This window comes from Sturnus vulgaris, chromosome 15 (assembly GCF_052056855.1).
Source record: "Sturnus vulgaris isolate bStuVul1 chromosome 15, bStuVul1.hap1, whole genome shotgun sequence".
Lineage (NCBI taxonomy): Eukaryota > Metazoa > Chordata > Aves > Passeriformes > Sturnidae > Sturnus > Sturnus vulgaris.
Genome location: NC_142257.1, coordinates 15,769,379 through 15,792,318, shown reverse-complemented (window position 1 = coordinate 15,792,318; position 22,940 = coordinate 15,769,379). Strand labels below are relative to the sequence as shown.

Here is a 22,940-nt window from a genome sequence, read left to right as displayed (position 1 = left end):
AAACTCATATATTACCTTCTGGTTAGAGCTCACCTTAAAAGATCCATTTGTAGACATTTACATTTTACTTGTAAATATTTAGGATTAAATCCTGCTTTCACTGGTCTCCCAGTGAGATTTTTACCAATAACTTAATAAGAGTCTATGCTCCAGGGATATGAATTACAGATGGAATTACACTTTTAAAATGGTATTTCTGAGTGTTTCATAAGATCTCCATATATATCACACTGTCCTTGGAATACTATCTTGACAGTTTATATGCAGAACATCCTCTGCAAGCATTTAAAACCAACAGTTTTAAACATCCAGATATTATTTTCAGTGAAAGTAACAGATCTGTTTTATAGCAGCATGCTTTAACAACCTTCAGATGATTCAAGGAAAAGCTGAATTTTCCATCTTAAATTTCTGTCATGAAATGGATTCAAGATTAACAACTTCTATACCCTTCTTTCACTTTGTTATTAGTTTTCCAATATTTTTTTAAATCTAGATTACCCTCTATTATTTAGTTATAACTTCCTCCATAATTGCAATCAATGAATAGCAATCACTTAATAAACATATCCTGACAGGTCTATTTTTGCACTGGGAAAAGATTAATTTTCTTTATCACCACTCCAGTAAGCAATTTCTTCTCTTACCTGAAGTAGCAAAGTGAAGTTCTGCTCTGCTTTGAGCAGCAGCTGAGCAAGACCAGACACCCACTCCTTTCACTTTAATATTATTTATATATAGATTTATCAAAATCTGTGTAACTTGGAACACGCATGCATTTTTATTTGCATTGATTCTTACCCATAATTCTATTGCACACAGGCAAAAGCTGCTTTGCACAAACACTGTGCTAACACTGAGCTCACACTGCTGTTCTGGGAGGATTTTCTGAGAGCTTTTCTTAATCCAGGTAATTCAGAGAGAAAAAATGTAGTTCTATTAAAACTTTTGAGCTTAGATACTCAACAATTAAATGACAAAGAGTGTGCATTCTGTCAAGCATCTATTAAAGCCTAATTTGATATTAAATAGAATAAAATATCCTGAATGAACTTGGATATCTGCAGGTTGCTATGATTTCTTTTCCACTGCCATGTAAATATATCACAAAGAAACTGGTAAAGACACACAAACAAAAGAAAATGGTTTGTATATAGAAATCTCCTTTTCTTCCTCACAGATACATTTATTCTAAGTGGACTTGGCCCAAAGTCACTGGAATCAAAGTAAGTTTTTCTGCTGTCTTCATTTTAGACTAGGTGTAGCAAAAATGGAAATTCAGAGTAAATAACCTCTCCTACAGGATTTCATTTTCTGCCTTAGGACAAACAGACTGTGCAGTTTGTCAGGTACCTTCCAGAAAGGACTAATTTGTGACATCTTTATAGGCGGACTCTCCTCAGTAATTCTGATATTAAATGGTGTGTCAAACTTTCAGCTGAAAATGAAACCATAAAGGCAGTACTCTAAATGAAGTGGGTTTCTGTAAAATTTAAGTGCACTTTACTTCTTTACACCAACGTTTAAAACATCTTGAGCAACTCGTTGTTGCATCAAAGTTTCAGCTCACTCTAAGCACAAATTTTTCAGTGGTAACTTCTAGAAATTTCGTACCAATACTGACAAAAATCACTTTTACCATCCTTTTCCTCTGAACTCCGTGTTTCAGCTCCATGTAACACGAACCAGTGGGGTCACACCGAGTTATTTCTCTGAACTCAGTGACACTCCTGGCATCAGCCTTTGTGCTTTTATAAATGGCCTCAGGACATGATGATGTGAAAATTCCTGCTAATTCAGGCCTGTCACAAAACTCTGCGTCTGCATGCAACAGACAACTTCTGACTGCACAAACTTCATCCATGATAACTGGAAGGGCATACCTGAAATTTTTGCACTAGTCTCATCTTTGCCACAGGCAGGACCACATTAAGTTTCAAGGAAATCTGTGTAATACATACCAAACAAAAAAAAGCTTATGCATATTTTAATCACTTTAGAAGGATCACCCTTCCTCTGGAAAGAATTGATTATAGACATCAATAATAAGGAAGATAACTAGTTCAAAGCTCTGAAATTAGACTTAAAATCTCACTTCAGAGTTCACTAGTTCAGCTTGCAATTTTCAGCATACTTTTGACATCTTGGCAAAAGGCATCTTTTTGTCTGCACAGTAATGAAGACTTTACATACACTAATTACTTCTAAACATTGGCACATTACTAAGATTATACAGCAAAACAAATATTGTGCGAAGCATCAACTTCTGAACTAAGCAATTATTACAAAATTTAATGAAAAATTATACATTAGGCATTTTGTAAAGATCTGGGAAGAACTTTGAAAACAAAATGCCTGCATTAATCTAGCGGAGGTATGTTGATATGATGGAAGTCTGAAAGCAATTATGAAAAAAACACTCTGCATCTGTGCTGGTCACAAAGTGTTCAGTCATAAAAGCTTTGATTTAAATCATATTAGCACAGTGTGGCGGAAGCATGCAGCACCACAACATCAAAGGATATGCCCTGAAAATATGTACCAATTTTTCTTTTTATTTTCTTTTTTTTTTTTTAATTTCTCCAATAGGAGTATACTTTTAGTTTCCAACTAATGTATGTATCGGAAATGGTTTGTATATCCAAAGAGAAATCAGAGGGGAATGAAAAAGAAAAACAGCTTGAGGGATGCAAGAATCTCACCATACGTTTAAGTAAAGAAATAACAATTCACTTGTAATAGGACTGTCCCATTAGGGTCCCTGACTGCCATGAAAATCTCAAGTGACCTACTCTTTTCTTTCTTAAATTCACCTTAAGATAATGAAAACAACATGTCTTTGGATTTGGACTCACCAGATTTCTTCTAAGGCATACTTCACAGTTCTCCAAAAATTCTCTGGAGAAAAGCACGCTTGCCTGAACCTCACAGTCTCAGTAGATGAGATACTCTTGTTCCAGATAAATCTGCTCAGACTTCTCAGAAGGGATGTGATCTCTGAGAATTTCCCATTTTTGATTACAGCTCAGAGAAAATAACAGTTTTCTCCTTTGTTTTGAGTAAATTTTCAAATCAATCCAAATAGACTGCCTGACTGCTTGTAGAGACAAAATAAAGAACTTCACTTAGGAACAATTAATTCCTCTTCAGAGTAAATGTTCAAGCATGGTAATTGAGAGGATAGAACATTATTGCTTTTTGAACTTCCCAGGCTGACAGAGCCCAGCTGAGATTCTGATGCTGATGCTGCAGTGAGCTGCAGGCTCTCAGGGAAGGGGTCCTGCCATGCTGGCATTGTCTCTATGCAAACACCACTGGAGAATGCCAGGGATCTGCTTCTGTACCACCAGGAGCACACACGCCCCCAGCACTCCACCCCTGCTCTGGGTGCTGCTGCTGGAGGTGTGTTTCACATGTGATGTACAACAGCAGGGGAGCACTGATGCATTGGACTGGTAAATTAAGAAAGAGGCCATTCACACAAAGGAATGCTTAGTTAAGTTTGAAAATCATTCAGGCTCGGATGATACTGAGATATCATCCATAGCAGCATGTGTTGTATTTGTTGATATCACACATGGTACCATTTGTTACATCTTTACTTACTAATGCGGAATTTGTTGTTGTGTTTTAAGGGTTTTTTTTTCTCTGTTTGTTTTGTTTTGTTTTTCCTCTCTAAACCTCTTTGTTACCGATTTGAAATGATTCCAAGAGCCTATCTGCATTTCCCTCAACACATTTTGAGTCAGGGTTGATATCTGAGAGCACTTGGGTCCTTAAGGGAACAGCCCATTACAGTCCACGACAGTAACTATGTCTCTACGATTTATGAAAAGAAAGCAATATGTGCCTGTTTCGGTGCCTGTCGTTTGCCTACCAATGGTGCAGTGCTCCCCATTCCAGCCCTCTCTGCATTCACACTTCCCATCTTTACAAGTCCCGTGCTCCGTGCAGCGGGGGTGGCACACACGCTGGTCACAGCCCGCTCCGGTCCAGCCCTCCTCGCAGCGACACGTCCCGCCGATGCACACGCCGTGCGTGCCGCAGTCCACGGAGCACACTTCTAGGAGAGACAACAGCAGTCACAGCCAGCCCCGAGGGAAAGGGAGCCACAGCCTCGCAAAAGCTGGCCTGCTCACGTTCTGATGAAAACTTCTAATTTTTGCTTAAGAGCAAACTAAATTAAAAGTCGCTTTTGATGCCGTAAGATTTTTCAAATTTTGTATTTTTAAATATAAATGCCTTTGTATTTTTTTAGTATAAATACAATTATATTTTTCAAATCCTGCACTGCATTAGTATATAACTCTATACTCCATATAAAGTGTTAGCTACTGTCTACACATTTTGGTCAGACAAAACAATTTCTCTAGACTCAAAACTCAAGGACACCCAACAGTCTGAGGCCCCAAAAAGTATAAACAAAAGTGAATTGAGGGAGAACAAACTGGGAGAATATGACTTCATTCCCTGAAGCTGTAATTGTAAATAACCCTCATATGTAAATGGACCAAACTTAAAATTGTCTGAAAAACTCGTGACCATTGTCCATCCTGGGTGTAGCCCCTGTCGGAGGCTTTTGACTGCCCAAGGTGTATCTATAGAAGGCCTTTAACAAATATCCACTTTATTCTCTTACTCTTGTCTAGCCTCTGTTCTAGGTAGCCACTCTAAGGCATGAGTTTAAAAAAATCTACGAATGTACACTGCACAGACCTGCAAATGTGTCAGAGGTGCAGTCCCCAGCAGCAAAGGAGGGGAGCAGCTGGCTCTGCTTTACTCAAACCTGGACCTGGCGTGATTTTGACAGATATTGATTTGCTAAGAATTGAGACTGAAACTCACCTAAAACTCATTTGGCAGAGAATGGCAGCAATTCAGGGTCATTTAGAATGATGGGTAAAAGTCACTTTCCAAGGAGAGATTTTGGATTCCTATTACTAACATGGTCAGTTATCCGGTGTCTCACTCCAAAAAGCTACTGCTCTCTGCCAGCTGAAGTTGCAGATAAGCAGAAGGGTCTTTTGCCCCATGCATCACCAAAGAAAGTGGCAGCGAAACTCTCATTCTTGAATTTTTCTGACTGCTTATCCATAAAGCAGAAAATGCATCTTGATATTCTCATATCAGTGGTGGAGTATTCCAGCTGATTAACCTTAGGAAATAACTGAATAACTGTGAAAAATGTAAATATTGCTTTGAGAGACTTGGTTTGACCTACAGCAGCATCTCAAGATTCAACTGACAATGTAAAAGCAAAATCCCCTGTGTTTTTTTCCCATAAATGAAAAAAACCCTTCATTTTCATTCACAGTTGGATATTTTCATTTACAGTTGGAAAGCAGAAGTACACTTATGTAACTTTTTCGGTCTAAAAGAGAATCAGTGTTAGAACAAAACACAAACTCCTAACCTGCAACAACCTCACAGCCCCAAATTAAGAATGTCATGAAAATATACATAGAGGTATATACACGCCTCTTCCCAACTAAATTACACAAGCCCGAAGACAACTTTCTCGTTTATTCCTGCATGTCAAACTTGCCATAGATAGTGACCTCCCGACAAAACAGCAAGACCATGGCCAAGTGAGGAAGAGCTCCTTTTCTTACCGACAGAGCAGTCGGGGCCCATCCAGTTGGGGTCACAGGTGCAGAGCCCCGTGTCGGGCAGGAAGGAGCCGTGGCTGCTGCACTGCTCCGGGCACTGCGCTCTGGGCAGCTCGCAGCTCGCACCTCCCCAGCCCGGGCTGCACAGACATTCCCCGTTCACACACACCCCGTGGCTGGAGCACGTGGGGTCCAGGCAGTCCACTGCAGGAGAAGACAAAAACCAGGGACACGGGGGTCATTCACACAAAGGGGGTGTTTGGGAAAGGCGCTGTGAGAAGTCTGTACTGCAGCGATAAATAAAGCAAATTGAGGTAGTTCTCCAAGTCGTATTAATACCTGGTCTGAGAATGGGAAAGTGAAGTAATCTACATTTTACATTAAATAAATCAAGCGGGGTTTGATTGTGCAAACTGCAGGAATGCTGTGGTGGAGAAGCATGAAGGCTTAAAAACAGCACTTAAATATATATATAGTCAAGAGTTCCACACATAAACCGGGAGACATTTCTTCTGAAATACACTGAAACTCCAATGACTCATGCACTGTATTTCAATTACGAAATAAGTTAATAATTTGCAGTTTTAAAGGAATTTTTATTTGGAGTATCTTTATAAAAACTGCTATTATTACTATTGAAATGTTAGAGCATTGTTTGAACATTAGGACAGCCACTTCAAGTACACAGAAGTCAAAATGTCAGTAGCTTTTGGCTTCACTTAGACTCCTAATCATTCAGGCACTTCTGAATGTCTGATCCACAAACAAGCTGTGAAACTGAGAGCCCTGGTTGCTTTAACCCATACTTTAAACCAGCAGACTATTTCTCTTAAAGAAGTAAAACCAGACACAGATATGGATTTTAACCCAGAAACAACAAAGTGAAAATCGTTATGATGGAAAATCATGCAATGAAATTTCAGTTGCTGTTTCAGTCTGATAAACGAATGTTACAAGCTGTCTTTCAAATAAACTTTATCAGTAACATTATGAGTTTCCAAATTTTTATCTTATATCATGAATCTGTATAACAATACTATGCTTTACTGCCAATACCCACATGGAGGCTTTACCAAGTGCCTTTTGCTGTGGAATTGAAGGCCAAGGTCAAATTCAAGTCTTAAATAACTTGAATTCATCTCATGACTGGTATATATTAACTCACAACAGCAGGACCAAGAATGATTTGCATTCTCTCTTGCTGCTCCAGGAAGATCTGAGTTTATAATGAAAGTGATTTATCTCTCATCTTTTCCAAATTGATCCTTCTAAATTAAGGCAGAGACATTTTCACTCCACCTGATGTGAACAATACTTGATCTTTCAAATCACAACTTTTCTATAAACATAGAGCCTTGTCGAACTATTTTATTTAGTTGCAGAACATTTAAAGCAAATATATTGATTAGATACAGGCAGAGGATTGAGACAGGCAGAGATGCAACAAAATGAGTTATCAGAATAAAATAGTATAGAATTCAGAATACAGTAGTACAGGAATAAATTACTGTAAAATTTCTTATAAGATTTTCACCTTAATGATGACATTGGCTATTGCTTTGGGTTTGCTTTTTCTTTTTTTCTTTAAGATTTAAAGTTAATTGGATGTGAAAATATTATAATGCAATTTCGTATTTATAGGTAAACCAAGATTGGTTTACGGTTCACCTCAAAGTTGATAATTCGTAAACTGTTTTAAATTACACAGAGTGCTTGTCCTGTATTGTTACTCTTTGTGTTTTGCCAAATTATAACTCCTCTGAAGTTTACAATGCATCTTTTATCCAATTTCTGTTGAACTCAATGGACACAGAGCTGTGAGAAAACAGTCTGATTGAATAAAGAAGTAAAGTACACAAAAACTTAGGTCAATCTAAGGATAAAGGTTATTTCCCTCCTACATTTGGTCTATTCTGGATTTTTTTTAGAATATATATTTTAACAGAAAATGTAGAAGGGTAATACGTGTATAACATTGTTATAGGACAGCTAACTTTAGGAGATAATGATAAGTCATAATGTACTCTCCTTGTCAGGAATGTATCATCTTCCTTCTCAAATGAAAGCACTAATGAAAGGAATGTGGAACATAAGAAAACCACCACCTTCTGCTACAGAAATTAACTGTCTTCCCTCTATCCCGAATTACAGTGCTCATGCAGCTTTGATTTATTTCTACAGAATGAGCCTATCAATGCCCCTAAGCCCCCAATCTCCCTTGTTTTACAGGATAACACACTAAACACCTCTGTCCTTTGTTCTAGACAAATGTGCTTTACAGCTGTTTTGTTCTATCATCTGGGTAAGTAGTAGCTTTCAAAGTTTAAACTGAGGAGAGTTTTTACTCCGAGCTCCAATCTCGTTCTATTTTAATACATGCTCAGAGTTATCATCTCGGGCCAGATCCTCGCTGTTGAAATTAGCATAATGTGATTACCTGCAATAGAACTGCACTGACTGGTGTTGCAGAGGTTCTGGTCCTGAGGTGTAGCAGGGTTTACAATGGTATTTAATCAGGATTTATAAATGGACCATCTTTGGTGTTTAAACAAAGGAGAATGCGCCTTAGCAAGCACATTAGGCTTGGAACTCACAGCCCCCTGGCACCTCAGATCATTAGAGCTCATTTAGTATTGGGCCCTCTGTAGATTTGACAAAAAAAGGTACTGAAAGCAATTTATATCCTTAAGGACAAAAAAGGAGGTCAAGGAGTTTTCTGAACAATATGTACCATGAAGTCCCCAAAGAGCCATGAATTACACTTATGAAGTTAAATGTCATTGAAAAATGACTCAGGCAGGAAAGTGACAAGAAAACCACCCTTAACTTAACCTAATTTGGGAATTTCACTTGTGTCCCCCCCCAAAATAGACTGAATGAAGCCTGACAAATACCCCACTTCATCTTCTGTGCAAATTTGTTAATAGAAAAACAGTGTTTGTGCACCAAAAAATATGCATCAAAAATATTGATTTTGGTGTCACTTTCATTTCAGGTAAATTGTTTGAACAATATAACCATGATTAATATCAGAAATAAAAAACTATTGGGAAGAAAAAAAAAAATTGCTGACCCACTTATTCTAATTCAATATCCTAGTTGGAAAATGGCAAATGAATCAGCCTTTGCCATTCCTTTTGGAAGTTCAAATCAATAGAGAAGATTTCATATATTATATATAAATACAGAAATATTATTTCTATCATTCTACCATTAAAAGTGTAAAATTTCTACTCATGCAAAAACTTCAACTAAGACTAGATGATTAATTACAGAGACACCACTTCATAGTGTACCCTTTCTCCCATAGCACTCAAATTAATGTGAGAAATACGTACAGAAGAAATGGAATTTTAGGGTATAAACACGGTGGTTGATTTTTATTTATTTGCAAATTAATTCATTGACTTATTTATTGCCCAATCATATATGCAAAAGGTTACTTTAACCTTTCTTGTCATGTTCTTGACCCCTTCCAAGTTTGCAATCGATACCTGCTGTCTTTGTAACCCATTTATCTTTTTAGGAAGAAACGTATCCTTCCAAGCACAGTGTTGATTAAATAATATATATCCTTTCATCTCACATAGTCATTCACCTCCCAAAAAGCTCTGTTGATTGATGGTTTTGTTGTGTCCCCAATTTTGGCTGGAGTTAACACAACACCTTTGCAAAAAGCCTGCACTGGCTTTTCCCATAAACTCCTCTGGAGCTGCTGGTGTCCTTGCTTCACCATTCCAAACATTCACCTGAGGATAAGATGGATTAAGCACTAGAGGAGCCTATTTCTCTTACAGGAATTTGGAGATCCAAGGTAGATAGATCCATGGCCCAGACAGACCACAGCCATTCTAGAGAACTGAAAGCAGAGAGAGAATTCCATGCAAGGAGCTGGAAATTACAATCAAAGTGAGGGAGGAATGGCTTGCAAGGTAAAATTTCCTGAATTAAATGAAATAAAGACCATTTTAGGCTATCTAACAATCTCTCTGATAACACACACATTTATACAACAAAAGAAAATACAATGAAATGTATAAAACTCAGCAAGACCAAGCAAACAACTGCAGTTAGCAGCAGAAAGAGAGGTTCTGCATCCCTGGGGAATAGATTGGGTGCTGTAGAGCATGTTAAAGACAGTCTTTTCCATCTTCGATTTTGATGAGACTAATAGTTCAAGCAAAGCATTTCATAATTTTTTAATATCTCCTAGTATCATACACTCAGGGTGAACTGAGAACTATCAGTTCTAAGGGGAAAAAAAAGGACATTACAGCATTTTCTGGATATAGTTTAAAATGCAATCCAATAAAAACAATGGAAAAACTCTTGGCTTCAACTGAATTCTGGAGAAAAGCTCTAATAACCAGTGTTGAGAGGATTTAGTGGAAGAAGGTGACAGGAATGAACAGAACAAACAATTGCAGTCCCACCAGTGAGGATCCTTGGTTTGCTTTTTTTTTCCCCCTTTTACCACAAGTTCACTCACACTAATGCAAGATCTTGTCCTAAAGGTGATGACTGTGGTCCTGAGAATAAAACCCTTAGTGGTTTGTTTATCCACAGTTTTCTTCCCTTTGTTTTCTGATTGGAGAGACAGTTGCTTACAATAGGGCAAGCTAAAAATCAATACACACAGTATCAATACAGGTCTGTAACCCATTCAGAACAATCCAGAGAGACTCCTCGGTCCTAACAGCATGACATCCCAGCCCTATCACTTCAGTACTTAAGCTACTTCTCTGTTTGGAGGATTAATTAACTCTGGAGCACATTAATACATTTTAAAAAGAAAAGCAGTCCAGTTTACGTTGTGCATTCTAACAGAAAACTCTGTGACTACAACCATTATTGAGCTTAATCTATGACCACATTTTGCATGGGTTATTTTTTAAACTTTGTTTATTCTACATACTCAAGGAATTGGACACTTTCAACCTGAAAAGCTTTTCTGCATTTAAAGGACAGTTATTGTTCGTGTGTGCCATCTACCTTTCCTTAATCCCATATGATTGCAGCCAACAGGAGTAATTTGCCCCACATTATGTCTGTAAGTAACATAGATATCCAAGTCTTTCAAATAGTTTTCATCACTTTCTGTCTTAATAGAGATTGATAAGTGCTTTGTGTGTAGTTGAAGCTATACAATTTTGTATACCACTGCTCCTTTTTCCTCTGCATTTCACATCTAAATTGCTCGGCAAACATAATCCATAAGAAAAGATTTTCTTTGCTCTACAACAGAGGAATTATTCAGGTTTACTTGTGGCACACACTCTTAATACTGCAAAGCAATGTAGGCAGAAGGCCTGAAGTTTTGTCTGAACTCTGATAGATCAGTAAAATTGTGACAGACTATGTTTTTACCCTCTTTTACCTGCTATAGCAATCTTATGCTTAGATTTTTATTCTGTTCTTTAGTTTTTTCCTCGCCATTAAATAAGTCCCGAACCAGAAAACAAACTAACAACAGAGAAAATAAATATCCTACCTTCCTCACAGTTTTCTCCTTTATAGCCCACAGAACAGACACAGTTCCCTTCGATGCAGGAACCATGACCTCCACATGAGGGGTCAATACACTGGCTGATGGGCACATCACACTCTGGACCTTTCCAGCCACTGTAGCACAGGCAGGTGCCTTTGGAGTACTGACCATTGCCACTGCACAGAACCGGGCAGGCAGCTGGAAAACGGAATGAAAGAAAAACAGCACACAGGGTCATGCATGTTATTGTGTAAAAGTGCACTAAAAATCCACTGTCAAACACTTATACTCAAATACGTTCATTTACTAGGGAAGAAAAATCTGTGATAATTTGTAGTGGTTCAATTCTTCATTTCCCAAACAAGTAATTTGACTGCTATTTAATAAGGCACATATGTGTTGGGCATTCTGAGAATACAACTGCTATTCTTTGGAGAATACTGATAATGTTTGGGATAACTAATCAGGTAATGTGAACAGACTTGAGTTTGACATTACTCTTTGTTTCTCTAGGTAACATCTGATTTTCACAGATAGAACACAAGACATTCAGTCCCCACAACAGTTTATTATATGGCATCTTTCTTCTACTATAACACTTCTTTAATGTGGTGTCCCCAAACGTTATTAGACCCTTAGGTTTTCAGGGTAAGAATCTCGAACACAAGGATGACACAAGCTCTCAGCTACTACAAAAATGCACCTTGTCACCACTATCCCTGCTAAACCTTGTTTCCCTGAAACCCAGTGTCAGCTTTTACCCTGTGTGTGTTGGCAAGAAAGCACCACTAATACTTACCCCTCACCATTGTATTATTCAAGGGGGTAAGACATTCTGAGCAAATATTCATTTATGCAAATGAAGTGAAGCCTATGAATAATAAAAGTAGCCAGTAGGTCTTGGGTGCCAGGAATCAGATGTTGTACATATGCAGAGCAATGGAAAGAAACAAGTGGTTGATTAAAACCCAGGTGCAGAGATTTGTTCCACTAAGTCATATTCACTCCTATGTGCTCATGTATCCCTTGGGAACATGGCAATTTGTGAACTTCTGTGCCTGTCAAAGACTGGGTGTGTGGTCACTAACCAGAGAAATGGAAAAAATAACAGAGAAATAACAGAAAATGGGAGTAATGAAGTGAGTCTTTGAGAAAAGCTTGGAGCGCTTTTGTGCTCTTTTCTCCGATACAGTTTGATAAAGATAGAAAAGTATTTCCCTGTCTTTTCCCTCTTCAAAGTAATTAGAAATGAAAACCCGGTTTTACAGTGCCAAAAATATACTCAAAAGCTACTATTAATCATTAAAAGGTCCTAATGTCTTCTTGGCTTCTATTATCCCTTTAACCCGAATCATCAAGAAGAACCCAAGTAATTGATTTCCTACAAAGAAATGTGCAATGGTCCAGTTATTCAACTTCTCCATTGTTCAGTCCTGCAATCCTTATTAATCTTGCTGGTCCCATTGATCTGCTGCAACAACACATTTCAGGATAGAATTTTTTATGAATTTTTAAATTTGATAACAGAAAAAATTGATCAGAAAGAATAAAATTGATCAGAAAGAATAAAATTCAGATTTCTAATCTGAAATGTTAGCTAAAATTTAGAGTGCTGAGAATCATTTCAATTAAGACTAAAGATATATGGGCAGCATGTCATATAATATGTATAATATTTTTGGCCTATTTTTCTTCTACAGTACAATATCAAAGTCAGTATGCTGAAGTCTGGGGTTTGCTGCTGCTCCTATGTCTTAAATCCATATTATCCATCCTTTGGTAGCAAGAGGATTTCATTCTACTGCATTCCTGGTGTTCTCTCTTACTATAAGTTTTGTCCAGTTGCTTTCTTATACACTGCAAAAATGAACAGAAATTTGAATAAAATATAATTTCCATCAGCAACATTTTCATTTCAGATGTGCTGTATGTTCACAAGTGCTTTACCGAGCTCAGTGAAAAAGTTTATGCTTAATTTCTACTGATTTTGCTTTTAGCAGCTGGTTTTAGAGCTAAGTTTACTGAATCAGCTGTATTGAAATACCACACAGACAAACTGTCCCCACACTGCACTCCAGTCTATCTTACATCTTTTTGCACCTCAGCATCCAACATCTCTCCATGCTGTACCACACACTGAACCCACAGCAGCTGGAATTCTGGATGACTTTTCCTTCTGCCTGCATGTTCCCCTGAGGAGCCTGGCTCAGTTCCCAGCACGGCCTTTACCTGCCCAGGTGTGCAGCTACTGCTCCTGCAAGTCACCAGGAGAGCCAGAAAGAACCACTTCCATTTTTTGGTTATGAAGACTTGGGGGCACCATTCCTTTGTCCATAACTCTCAAATTCACTGCAATTTAAAGGTTTGTTTTGGGCTGACACTGATACATTTTCTCAAATCAGTGTAAGAAAGGAAATAATTTCTGTCCTGCTCTCTTTGCACAGTGTAGAGGATTTTTTGGGGAAGTTATCAGAAGGCAGCCTCTCCTGAAGACCTGAAGTGATCATGAGTGGCAGGTTTCTTGGTGTCATCTTGCAAGCCCTGAAACATTGTAGAGACCCTGGTCTTTGATTTGGAACTCACTTTAATACAAAAAATCTCTCTCTCTTTAGGACAAGGCACCTCTCAGCTCCTTTATGTGGTGGTTTAGCCACCTTTGGTCAAGTCCTTCCACAGAAGGAAGTAAATATTGCTGGGTGCAAATTCTCTACATGTTTCCATGCCACTGCAGAGACTCAGAGCTGTCATTCCTCATGGATTCTCAGCGTGGATTCCCCAGCTGCAGTAGGACACACTTGCTCTGCCCACCCAACTCCTCAGCACACTGTGACAAAGCTGCATGGAAAGAACAGGTCCCAGGAAGGCTAAATGAATCCGTGGACATCAGGCAACCGTGGGCATTGGACCAACATTTGTTTAAGTATTTGTAAGGACAAAAACTTAAAGCTGACTCACAAGCTGGATACAAGTGAGGAACAGCTCTTTTTGTTTTGTTGTGTTACAGATCAACATGTGACTCAACTCCTGAAAGGATTTCTGTTCTGCAAACCTCTCCTCTGGCATGCAGACTCAAATAAAGACAATTACTCTATTTAAACAGCAAACTCCCTTGAAAGAGGGACTGAGCAGAAATAAGCCATTTTAAAAATCAATAAAAAGGCAAAACCAAACAACAGAAACATCCAAGCCACTTAACTGTGACCAGTCTAGACCTAGCTGGAGTGGTCTGGACCTGTAATAATGTGCCAGACACCTGCTGTAAGATCACTTCTCTCCTTGCTTTGCCCCTAAGTCTCATTAAGCAATGGGTAACTGCAGTCCTGCTAAAGGTGATGTGTATCTGCTATTTGGAACTTGTCTGTAGGTAAGCCATTCTCAGCTCCTGCTTTTGACCTGGATTTGCAGGGTTCAGCTTCTGGGGTACCAGAGCCTGGCATGGCAGAGGAAAGGTTACTGGATGGTGCTGGGTCCTGGGCTAAAGGGCTCCCCCAGCAGCTCTTTTGGTGTTCCCTGACTCTGCCATGGTGCTTCAGGAATTCAAGAAAAGCTGAAAGCCACGTCATAGATTTTCATTCCTCTCTTCATGTTTCTGTCAGGTCAGAGGTCTTGCTGTGGTTCATGGATCTATTCAGTCCTTGTGAAGCTTGTCTGTAAATTGAACAGCAATCTGCCTTCAGGGGTTTGCCAGGACAGTCATGATGCCAGTGACATCAGAATTGATTTTAGACAAACCAGAGAATCTGTCACTTAACCTTCGAGATGAAGTGGATACAGTTAAGATGAAGACACTTGCAAGTTACAGCCACAGCTTAATCTACAACCCTCTGCTGGAGTTATTCTGCAAACTGTAAGAATATCACTTTGGGAATAAGAAAAATGACAAAGATTCTGGAACAGATCTCAGCATTTCCAAGACTGCCACGTCACTAAGATTGCAGGAGAAACATGTAAGCAAGAATGCAAGAAGGTCTCTGTTGTAAGAAGCTGGCTTGCTGCTGCTGTAATAAGTAGTTCTTCACGACTGTTTTTGGTATGGGTTTATAGGGTTATATATGGGTTTGTGTCCTGTGTGAAGAAGAGAGAGAATCAAGCTGCTTTTCTTGAACAGGAGAGAACAGGAGCAGGTAGCTTAAAAAGAGTTCTGCTATGCCTATTTGCTGCATCATATTGCTGCAGGAGGAGATCCAAACCAGTCCACCCTCATTTTCTATCCTGGCAGCTTCAGCTGATGTACAAACTCCTCAAGAATATTCTGGAGTTCTTGTTCTCTACGATTGCTTGTGTTTCCTCATGTACAGTGGACAGCTCCTGATCCAGAACAGAACTGCTCAAAGTCTGTTGAAGCAATGTGCAGGAAGGTGGTTTATGTAATGGAACAACCAAGTTCCATCTCATCTCTGTGGAGAGATCAATAGCATTATCTTAAACCAGCACTGGCAAAAAGTGGACAGAGGTCTTCAGGAGTAGTTATGGCAACACTCAGGCAACTTATGGCCAAGGGTATATATATCCTCAGTGAGGTTTGGATAAGCACAACAGCTATGAACCCTAAACTTTCTTTGGTTATGGGGTTATGCCCCTTACTGGTATTTGAACAAAATCAGAGTAAATTTTTGACATGGGGCTCAGCTGAGGAACCAACACTACAGAACTCTGAGTCCTGCGGGCTGCACATATTTCAGAACATCAATTGAGCAGGAAAGACAAGCCAAACATCCCTCTAAAAGTTCTCTCTTGGATATTTTGGAGTTATGTTCATATTCTCTGATGCATGGGGAAAGGTGATTTGGTGACGCATGGATGAGGAGAGGAGATGGCCAGGGACAATGCCCAAAGAGCCTGGCATCCAAAGCCACTGTTCTGTCCAGTGACAACCCATGGGTATGCCAGCTGCAGTCTGTGCACACTCCTTGCACCCCCCTTCCAGTGCTCACATAATCACCAGAACATGGCAAGAAACCAGCAAAGGACATCTGAGGAGACAAACTCTTGGAGGCTGTTGAAGGGATTAGTTACACAGCTGCTGGGGTGAGGGGCCTTCCCCTGCAGCTCCAAACTGGATGTGAAGGCAGAGTTCTGGCTTGGTTTGTCTTGCTGTAGAGCAAACATTACCCTGGTGCAGAGACAGTCCTGTACCACTAGGATCTAAGTGTCTGCTCTCTACTGCAGACTTTTTTTCAGTTCCTCCTCGTAAAATAGACAAATGGGTATGTTTGTCTTCAAAGTTATTTGAGTCTCTGGGCACAAATACATGCAGACTGGAAAGGTTTTTGAATTTGCATCTACAATGCTTCCCTGCCCTGGACCAAGTCAAAAGCAATACCCTTATATTATTCTTATTTTGCAAGCAGCTCAGCTTTACATTCAAATGTAAATTTTCAAACATGGAAGAAAATTTTTGGTCTCATCTAATTTTTTAATGTGTATACCACAGAATTTCGTGGTGAGATGCCTATGACAAAAAAAAGCTGCACCAAGGGGTGGTATTTGGGTAAGAGCCAGAATGGTTGTATCCATAATGCTTGCAAGTCTCAATCTTGCATAGAAACCCTATTCTTCTTACCACAAGCTGGTGTGCAAAAAAGATGAGCTTGGCTTTTTGTTAGACATGTAAATAGTATAGAAAATCAGGACTGAGTGTTCAAGTGTCAGCTTAAGACTGAACTAAAAGAGCACTTGGAAATCATCTACAGTGCCTGAGTTCTGCTGACTGTTCCATCAAATAATTTCAACAAGATTATTTGACAAGTTAAAACTCATGGAAGAACACTGTGATCAATCATAGAATTGTGACAAATTCATGGAGTGAAAATCTGCAAAGGCTACTGAACACAAACATCAGCTGTAGAAAGTCCTAGCACACACTTTCTCTGGAACTAGAAGAATTTAATGTAGAAGCAACAAAGATAAATAAAATTTTTACTCTCCCTCAGCTATTTGCTGTATGTCATCATCACAGAGGAAATCCTGAGTGAAATGGAGTTTTGGTCTCAGCCATTACAGCTTTACTTCTCTCTGAACAAATAAACACATTCAGAAAAAAAAAAAACAAAATAAAAAACAACAACAAAAAAAACCCCCGAACCATTCTGAAGAGACATTATTTATACTCCTGCGTAAGACAGGTTCAGTCCTTGTTGAATTTTGTTGTACAGAATTTTGCCACACCTAAGAAAAATATTTATTTTTATCTGTAGGTTCTCCTGTTTAGGAGGAGGAAGTAAATTTCAGTCACAAAAATTCAATGAACTGATTTGGCCAGTCTTGCTACACACTTCGGACATGGAATTGCACAAATTCCTTGTTACATAAAGGAGTGAAATCCACATTTGTATAATAAAACTAAAATTCTTTTTCTTTTCACTGACCACCAGGAACTGAACTGAAGACAGATGTAGGTCAAACTTCTCAGCACTGAGCCCTACCAGCAAAGCTTCTGGGTGCAGTTCCTCTAGGGGATAATTAATTCAGACTCCGTAATACCTCACACTTGGACTTCCTTTTAGCAGAGATTAGGCTGCTACTGCTGAGAGATTATGCATGATTTTGCCAACATATAAAGAAGATGGATTCCAGTTTTTGACAGTCTAATCTGAAGCCTATAAATGCACTCCAGGTCAGCTCCAAACTGGAGCAGAAATAGAGGAAAAAGCCAAGACAAATGTTGTGTACAACTACCTGTTTCCTAACCTGATAGATGAGAGCAGAGTCACACTGTACTGGCATTTTTCTCTTTTTGGTCTTCATGTTGGTGATGCATGTGCAGCATTTAGACTATACATATTAATTTCTCTTCAATGGACAAATTAGATTAATAACTAAGCAGGTGAAGGTGTGTTTTACTGATGCAAGAGTTGAATCCTACAACCATCTACCAAAGCCTCAAATAATTTTAGATTCACTGCAAAAGCTACAATCAAGTTCCCGTTCTCTTAAAATGAAGTCATACCTATTTATGTATGAACAGCCTTAATCTAAATCAACAAAAATCACTATACCCAAAGGAATTGAAAGCATTTGCATTTTAGAAAATCAGCCCAGTTATTAAAAAAATTAGTTGCTGTCAACTTGATTAAAAATGTTGGCTCTAGACTTTACATTAATATTATAAACAAAAAAGTACTGAGACATCCCCTGTTTTATTATACATCCCATATTACACCAAATATTTGCCCTTAATTATCGTATCCCTTGTTACACCAAGTATTTGCCCACAGACATTTCCAAAAAATTAGAAGATATATAAATCTACTTAGTTGTAGTCTGAAAATGCAATGGTTTTGTTTGACAACACTTCCCTTCATATTTTCTGTCTAAACCTATTTTAATCAGTTGGCTGCACATTTCACTACTTGCTGCAAACCTATCAGTTTTTACTGAAGTTCATTTGTGGATATGAAAATCTGAAATAACTTCTAAGACCACTTCATGGTTTATGTTGTTTCTCCTTTACTAGTCTACACTAATTTTATACTACTTTCCTTGTGAGAAGCTGCTCCAACCCTAGCAAAATCAGGCCCAAGAAAATAATTCTGGAATGGTAGACTGAACGAATCCAAGAGTGTTTTCTCTCACCTGCTCTTTGTGCCTCACAAACCCCCTATTTGCAGAGTCAGGAAGAATGGTGTTTGACTAGTCTGGCAGCTCGTCAGAGATCACTAAATTCACTAATTCCCATCAGGATAAAATGTTCTTAGGAACAGTGACAATTAGAAAGATCTACGAAGTCTTTTAGGTTGCTCTAAGAGCTCGTGCTCTCCCAAGCAGAAGGAATCTTCTAGAAATTGACCCAGAAGCTGGAGAATGAACAACTACGAAGAACTGTCACTGACACGAGGTGGTTTAGTAATTACTTCATGAAACTGTTTGCTTTGACTACATAACACAGAATAATTTAAATGGTTTAGCACTAGTGCTGCTCTGCCCTGGCAGGCACCAGGTCAGCATCAAGAGGGAAAGTCTCTCACAGCAGTCAAGCTCTTCTCTCCCTACTCCCATTGCCCAAACCCAGCCCTACCAAGCTCCCAAGCTCTGCCAAACTGCACATTAGCAAGCACGGAGGAAACCCACAGAAGAATTTCCAGAAGAACAAAAAAACCCGTCAGGTGTGTCAAATCTCTGACATTCAGAAACCATTTGGGGAAAGCAGCACACGCTGACTTAAGCACTAAAGTATGGATGCTTTAATTAATCCGGGGTGAATTTAATTGCTTTAGTTAAGTGGAAATCGGGTTAAAAATGATGCAGAGCATGCTGGGGTGTGTTAAAAACATGACATATGAGTTGGATGAATCGATAAATTAAAACTGCACAGATGTTTTAATTAAACCCAGGAAACTTAACGAAGATCACTAGAGACTTTTAAGCCTATGATTAATTCAATTCATTTAAAATACCTGTAGAGATATGGGATGCCTCCATTTTGAGAGTTATAGAAGTTCTCAATCGATAAGTACTTAAGCTATTCTACAAAAAAAATGGCATGATTTTTATAGAAGTGACTGGACAGCATTAACTGCACAATTAATATTTACATTCTTCTGAACACTCAGCAAACTTTTGCTTTGGCCCAAATTTATCACAAAGGTCGTATTTTTTCTCATACCTTCCCTGTGAGACTATCCATCAAAAAGCGAACACTTGCTGTTACCTCCTCTACCATTGTACAAAGTATTTATTTCCATTACATAATTGCTTTGCTTAACAACTGTTACAAAAAATCTATGTAAGAAATACAAATGTGTTTTCCCATGCTAGCAGCAATTTCCAGAAACACAATAATCTTCTAAAATGATCTCTGTGAGGTTGCTGAGTTGGTACAATTATTAATGCTTAATTATTTAATTATTTGATTAATTATTTAATCTCTATAATATTTTCAGTAACAATAACAATGCAGTCCATAAGAATAAGGAAATCAAAACTAAGCCAATATCAAACACCTCAGAACTATTTTAATGTTGGATTGAGAGGACTGAAGCCCCATTTCTGCTTTGGTGAAGATGAGCTTAGACAACTAACCACCAACAAAGATCTTAGATACAGACATTGGAGTGTTTCAGGGGGAGGGAAAGAGACCACTGTTCTATCTCACTGGAGAACTCATAGCTGCACATAAAAAAAAGAATTTCAAGTGGCATAAAACAAGCTACAAACTGGAGACGGAGACTAAAGAGGACATTTGAGTGCACTGACACCTGATACATCAGCTAGCTGTGCCAGGAGTCAGATGTCTTGAGGACTCTGTCTGGTCAGTACATTCTGGATTCAGCTCCTGGCCAGCCTGGTTGTTTCCTTCTCCACCATGGCAGAAGCTCTGTCACTGTCACTGCCTGTGCTCAGGGAAGACTGCAGTTCCCCACACAGTGTATGAACAGGATTTCCAGCCAATCCAGACCAGGTCCTCCCTCTCTGCTACACGGTTAAAGAGCAGCACAGTTCAATCTCTTTTTCACATGCACTGATACATTCAAGCAAATGGAAGTTCCCTTGCTCTGGTTCTGATTTACCACAGAAGAATGAGACTGATCACTTTGCCACTTATTTTATGCCTTTGAAAAGGAAGGAAAAAACCCAAAGCAACCAAACCAACTCTTTTTCTGTGAGTAACACAGAATCAGAGCTGTGAAATTCCTGCTTTAGATACAAGCAGTGAAGTCGATACAAGACCACGCAGAGAAACAAGTTTTATTTCCTACCAACAGATGGAAACCAACAGATGTTGAAATCGGCTACTGTCATAGACAAGCATGTAGGTATTCATTTGTATGTTTTGACAACTTCATCACTAGAAAAACTGCGGAAGAAGGCAAAACTAAACTATTTCCGAGGTTTCAGTTGCTATCTCAGTGGAAAGAGTCAGTGAGGAATCAAAGAGATGATGCTTCAACCTCACAAATAACAGCAGTAAGGACAAACATCAAATACCAGAAATTCCCTTCCAAACATAAGTGTTGTGATCCATAACAGAAATCACTAACAGCACAAAGTCACTTACGGTTCTAGAAGGAACAAAAAAAGTGAAATATTTCTTCAAATATTTTTGGTAAGTTTTATACCCTTCCCAGGGAATGCTGTAAAAAACTATTGGTCCTCTGGTAGTGGTTTAGCTCTGGCTAAACAGCAGTCCAGTAGATGCAGGACTGCACCCACAGCCTGCAGCATTCAGGGTATTTAAATTGTTGGCTGGTTTGGTCTCATTTTAGTTACTATTACTTGCCTTTTTAAATTTACCAGAAAAGTTAAATCATAACATGCTTAACTGCACAGTTCCATATTAGCTGCAGATATTAAAACATTTTTCTACATCTGAATAAGAGATTTTTATTTTGTTTGTTTGAGAAAGTGAAGGGGGATGACAGTTAACTGAATTTAATCTTACTGAAGTAAGGATTAAATACAGAAGAAATAGCTAACTTACAATTTAAACTCCAGATATAGTGTAGGTGTGAAAAAAGTCATGCCTGCTGAAATCCAAAGCTATGATTCAGGGCTGTTTCTGTTATTCAGGGATGGCAAATGTCTAAGGATGTCTGACAACAGCTGTATTTCTAGAATGTGATTTACAATGCTACTTAATCATAGTTGCTTCAATGACATTTACTATCATCACAAGGACTCCAAGATGATCCCTCTACACAACTGCCAAGATGAACCCTTAGAACTAAATGAAATAAACAAACACCAGTACAATTCCAGGGAGACAAAGCAAAGTAAAACCAAAATGTAGATTGCAACACAATTAGATAAGCTAACCAATTAAGCACAAAAACAAATTACAAGGCATACAACACAGCGAGCACAATTCAGCTCAGCAGAACAGAGTGGGAGAAATTCTTGGCCACCAATGGCAGTATTATGAAGGAAAAAAGCTTTTTGGCTTGTCAGAACTAAGCTGCACAATGGATTTTGTCCTGCATGTATTTATATGGATGTCCACTTCCTTGCTGCACTCAGAACCATTTGAAATATTCTTATTGGAACTCCATTGAAACAGAAAATATTTGTGCAAATAGATGTGTTTCTGCTGCACATGTATAAGAAGGGAATAAAGAGAAGTAACTGATAATACAGCAGTCTTCAAAGGCAGCTGTGAGACATCAAATGAATGTACTCAGTTTTTAAGTATGAAAATATTACATAATGCTGTTTAAGAAAAATCCATTAATAAGATTTTACTGTGTTTCCATGTGCTTTCCATCTTGGACATAAGCAAAGCAAACTTTCTTATAATACTAAGCCAATAAAATCTGGTTCCAGCTCAGCTACAGTACTTACTGCCTGTGGCTCTCTTTGGTCTCTGAGTTTCTCCAGGTAGGGGGGGTAGTGAATGGTCACATAAAAATACCTGAGTGTTTGCTGAAATCACAGACTTTTAATTCCTTACATGTCCACTTTTTACCTATCATGTTTGGTCCATCACTGGCATCAGTGACTTCTGTCAATCATTTTCTTCCTTATATCTGACTTCCTCAGTATTCCCTTCCCCCCCTTTTTTTAATCCTTTTAGCCTTGTCTGAAATTTTCTCCTGCAGAATAAATCTGCCTTCTTAGCTGTACCACTATCCTACAAGCTCTTTGGGAAAACGAATCATACATAATTTCAAGTTCACAGGCTGCAGCAGGAATTCAGAAACATGAGAGAACAATGTAGTCCACATGCACGAATTTGCCTGTATGTTTACTGGTAGTTTAATACAGAAAACATGCTATCAAATTGCTACATGAGATGCAACTATTAGAAGTATTTAACAACATTAAATACATTTCTTTAAAATATTTACAGCATTTTTGTTGCCCTGTAGAGACCCAACCATAACAAAAAGAACGAAGGATGTGCTTCT

The 22,940-nt window shown here is 38.6% G+C and overlaps 1 protein-coding gene across 3 annotated transcripts in view; it reads right to left on the bottom strand.

Annotated features, from left to right (window-relative positions):
• Positions 1 to 22,940, bottom strand: part of TENM2 (teneurin transmembrane protein 2) — a 617,267-nt gene that overhangs the window by 71,639 nt on the left and 522,688 nt on the right. For all 3 annotated transcript variants that reach the window (XM_088173828.1, XM_088173829.1, XM_088173830.1), the window contains 3 exons: positions 11,101 to 11,295; positions 5,613 to 5,813; positions 3,878 to 4,063 (listed from right to left, as the gene is read on the bottom strand). In XM_088173828.1, coding sequence (XP_088029954.1) covers positions 3,878 to 4,063; positions 5,613 to 5,813; positions 11,101 to 11,295 — 582 coding nt within the window. The remainder of the gene's footprint in view (positions 1 to 3,877; positions 4,064 to 5,612; positions 5,814 to 11,100; positions 11,296 to 22,940) is intronic.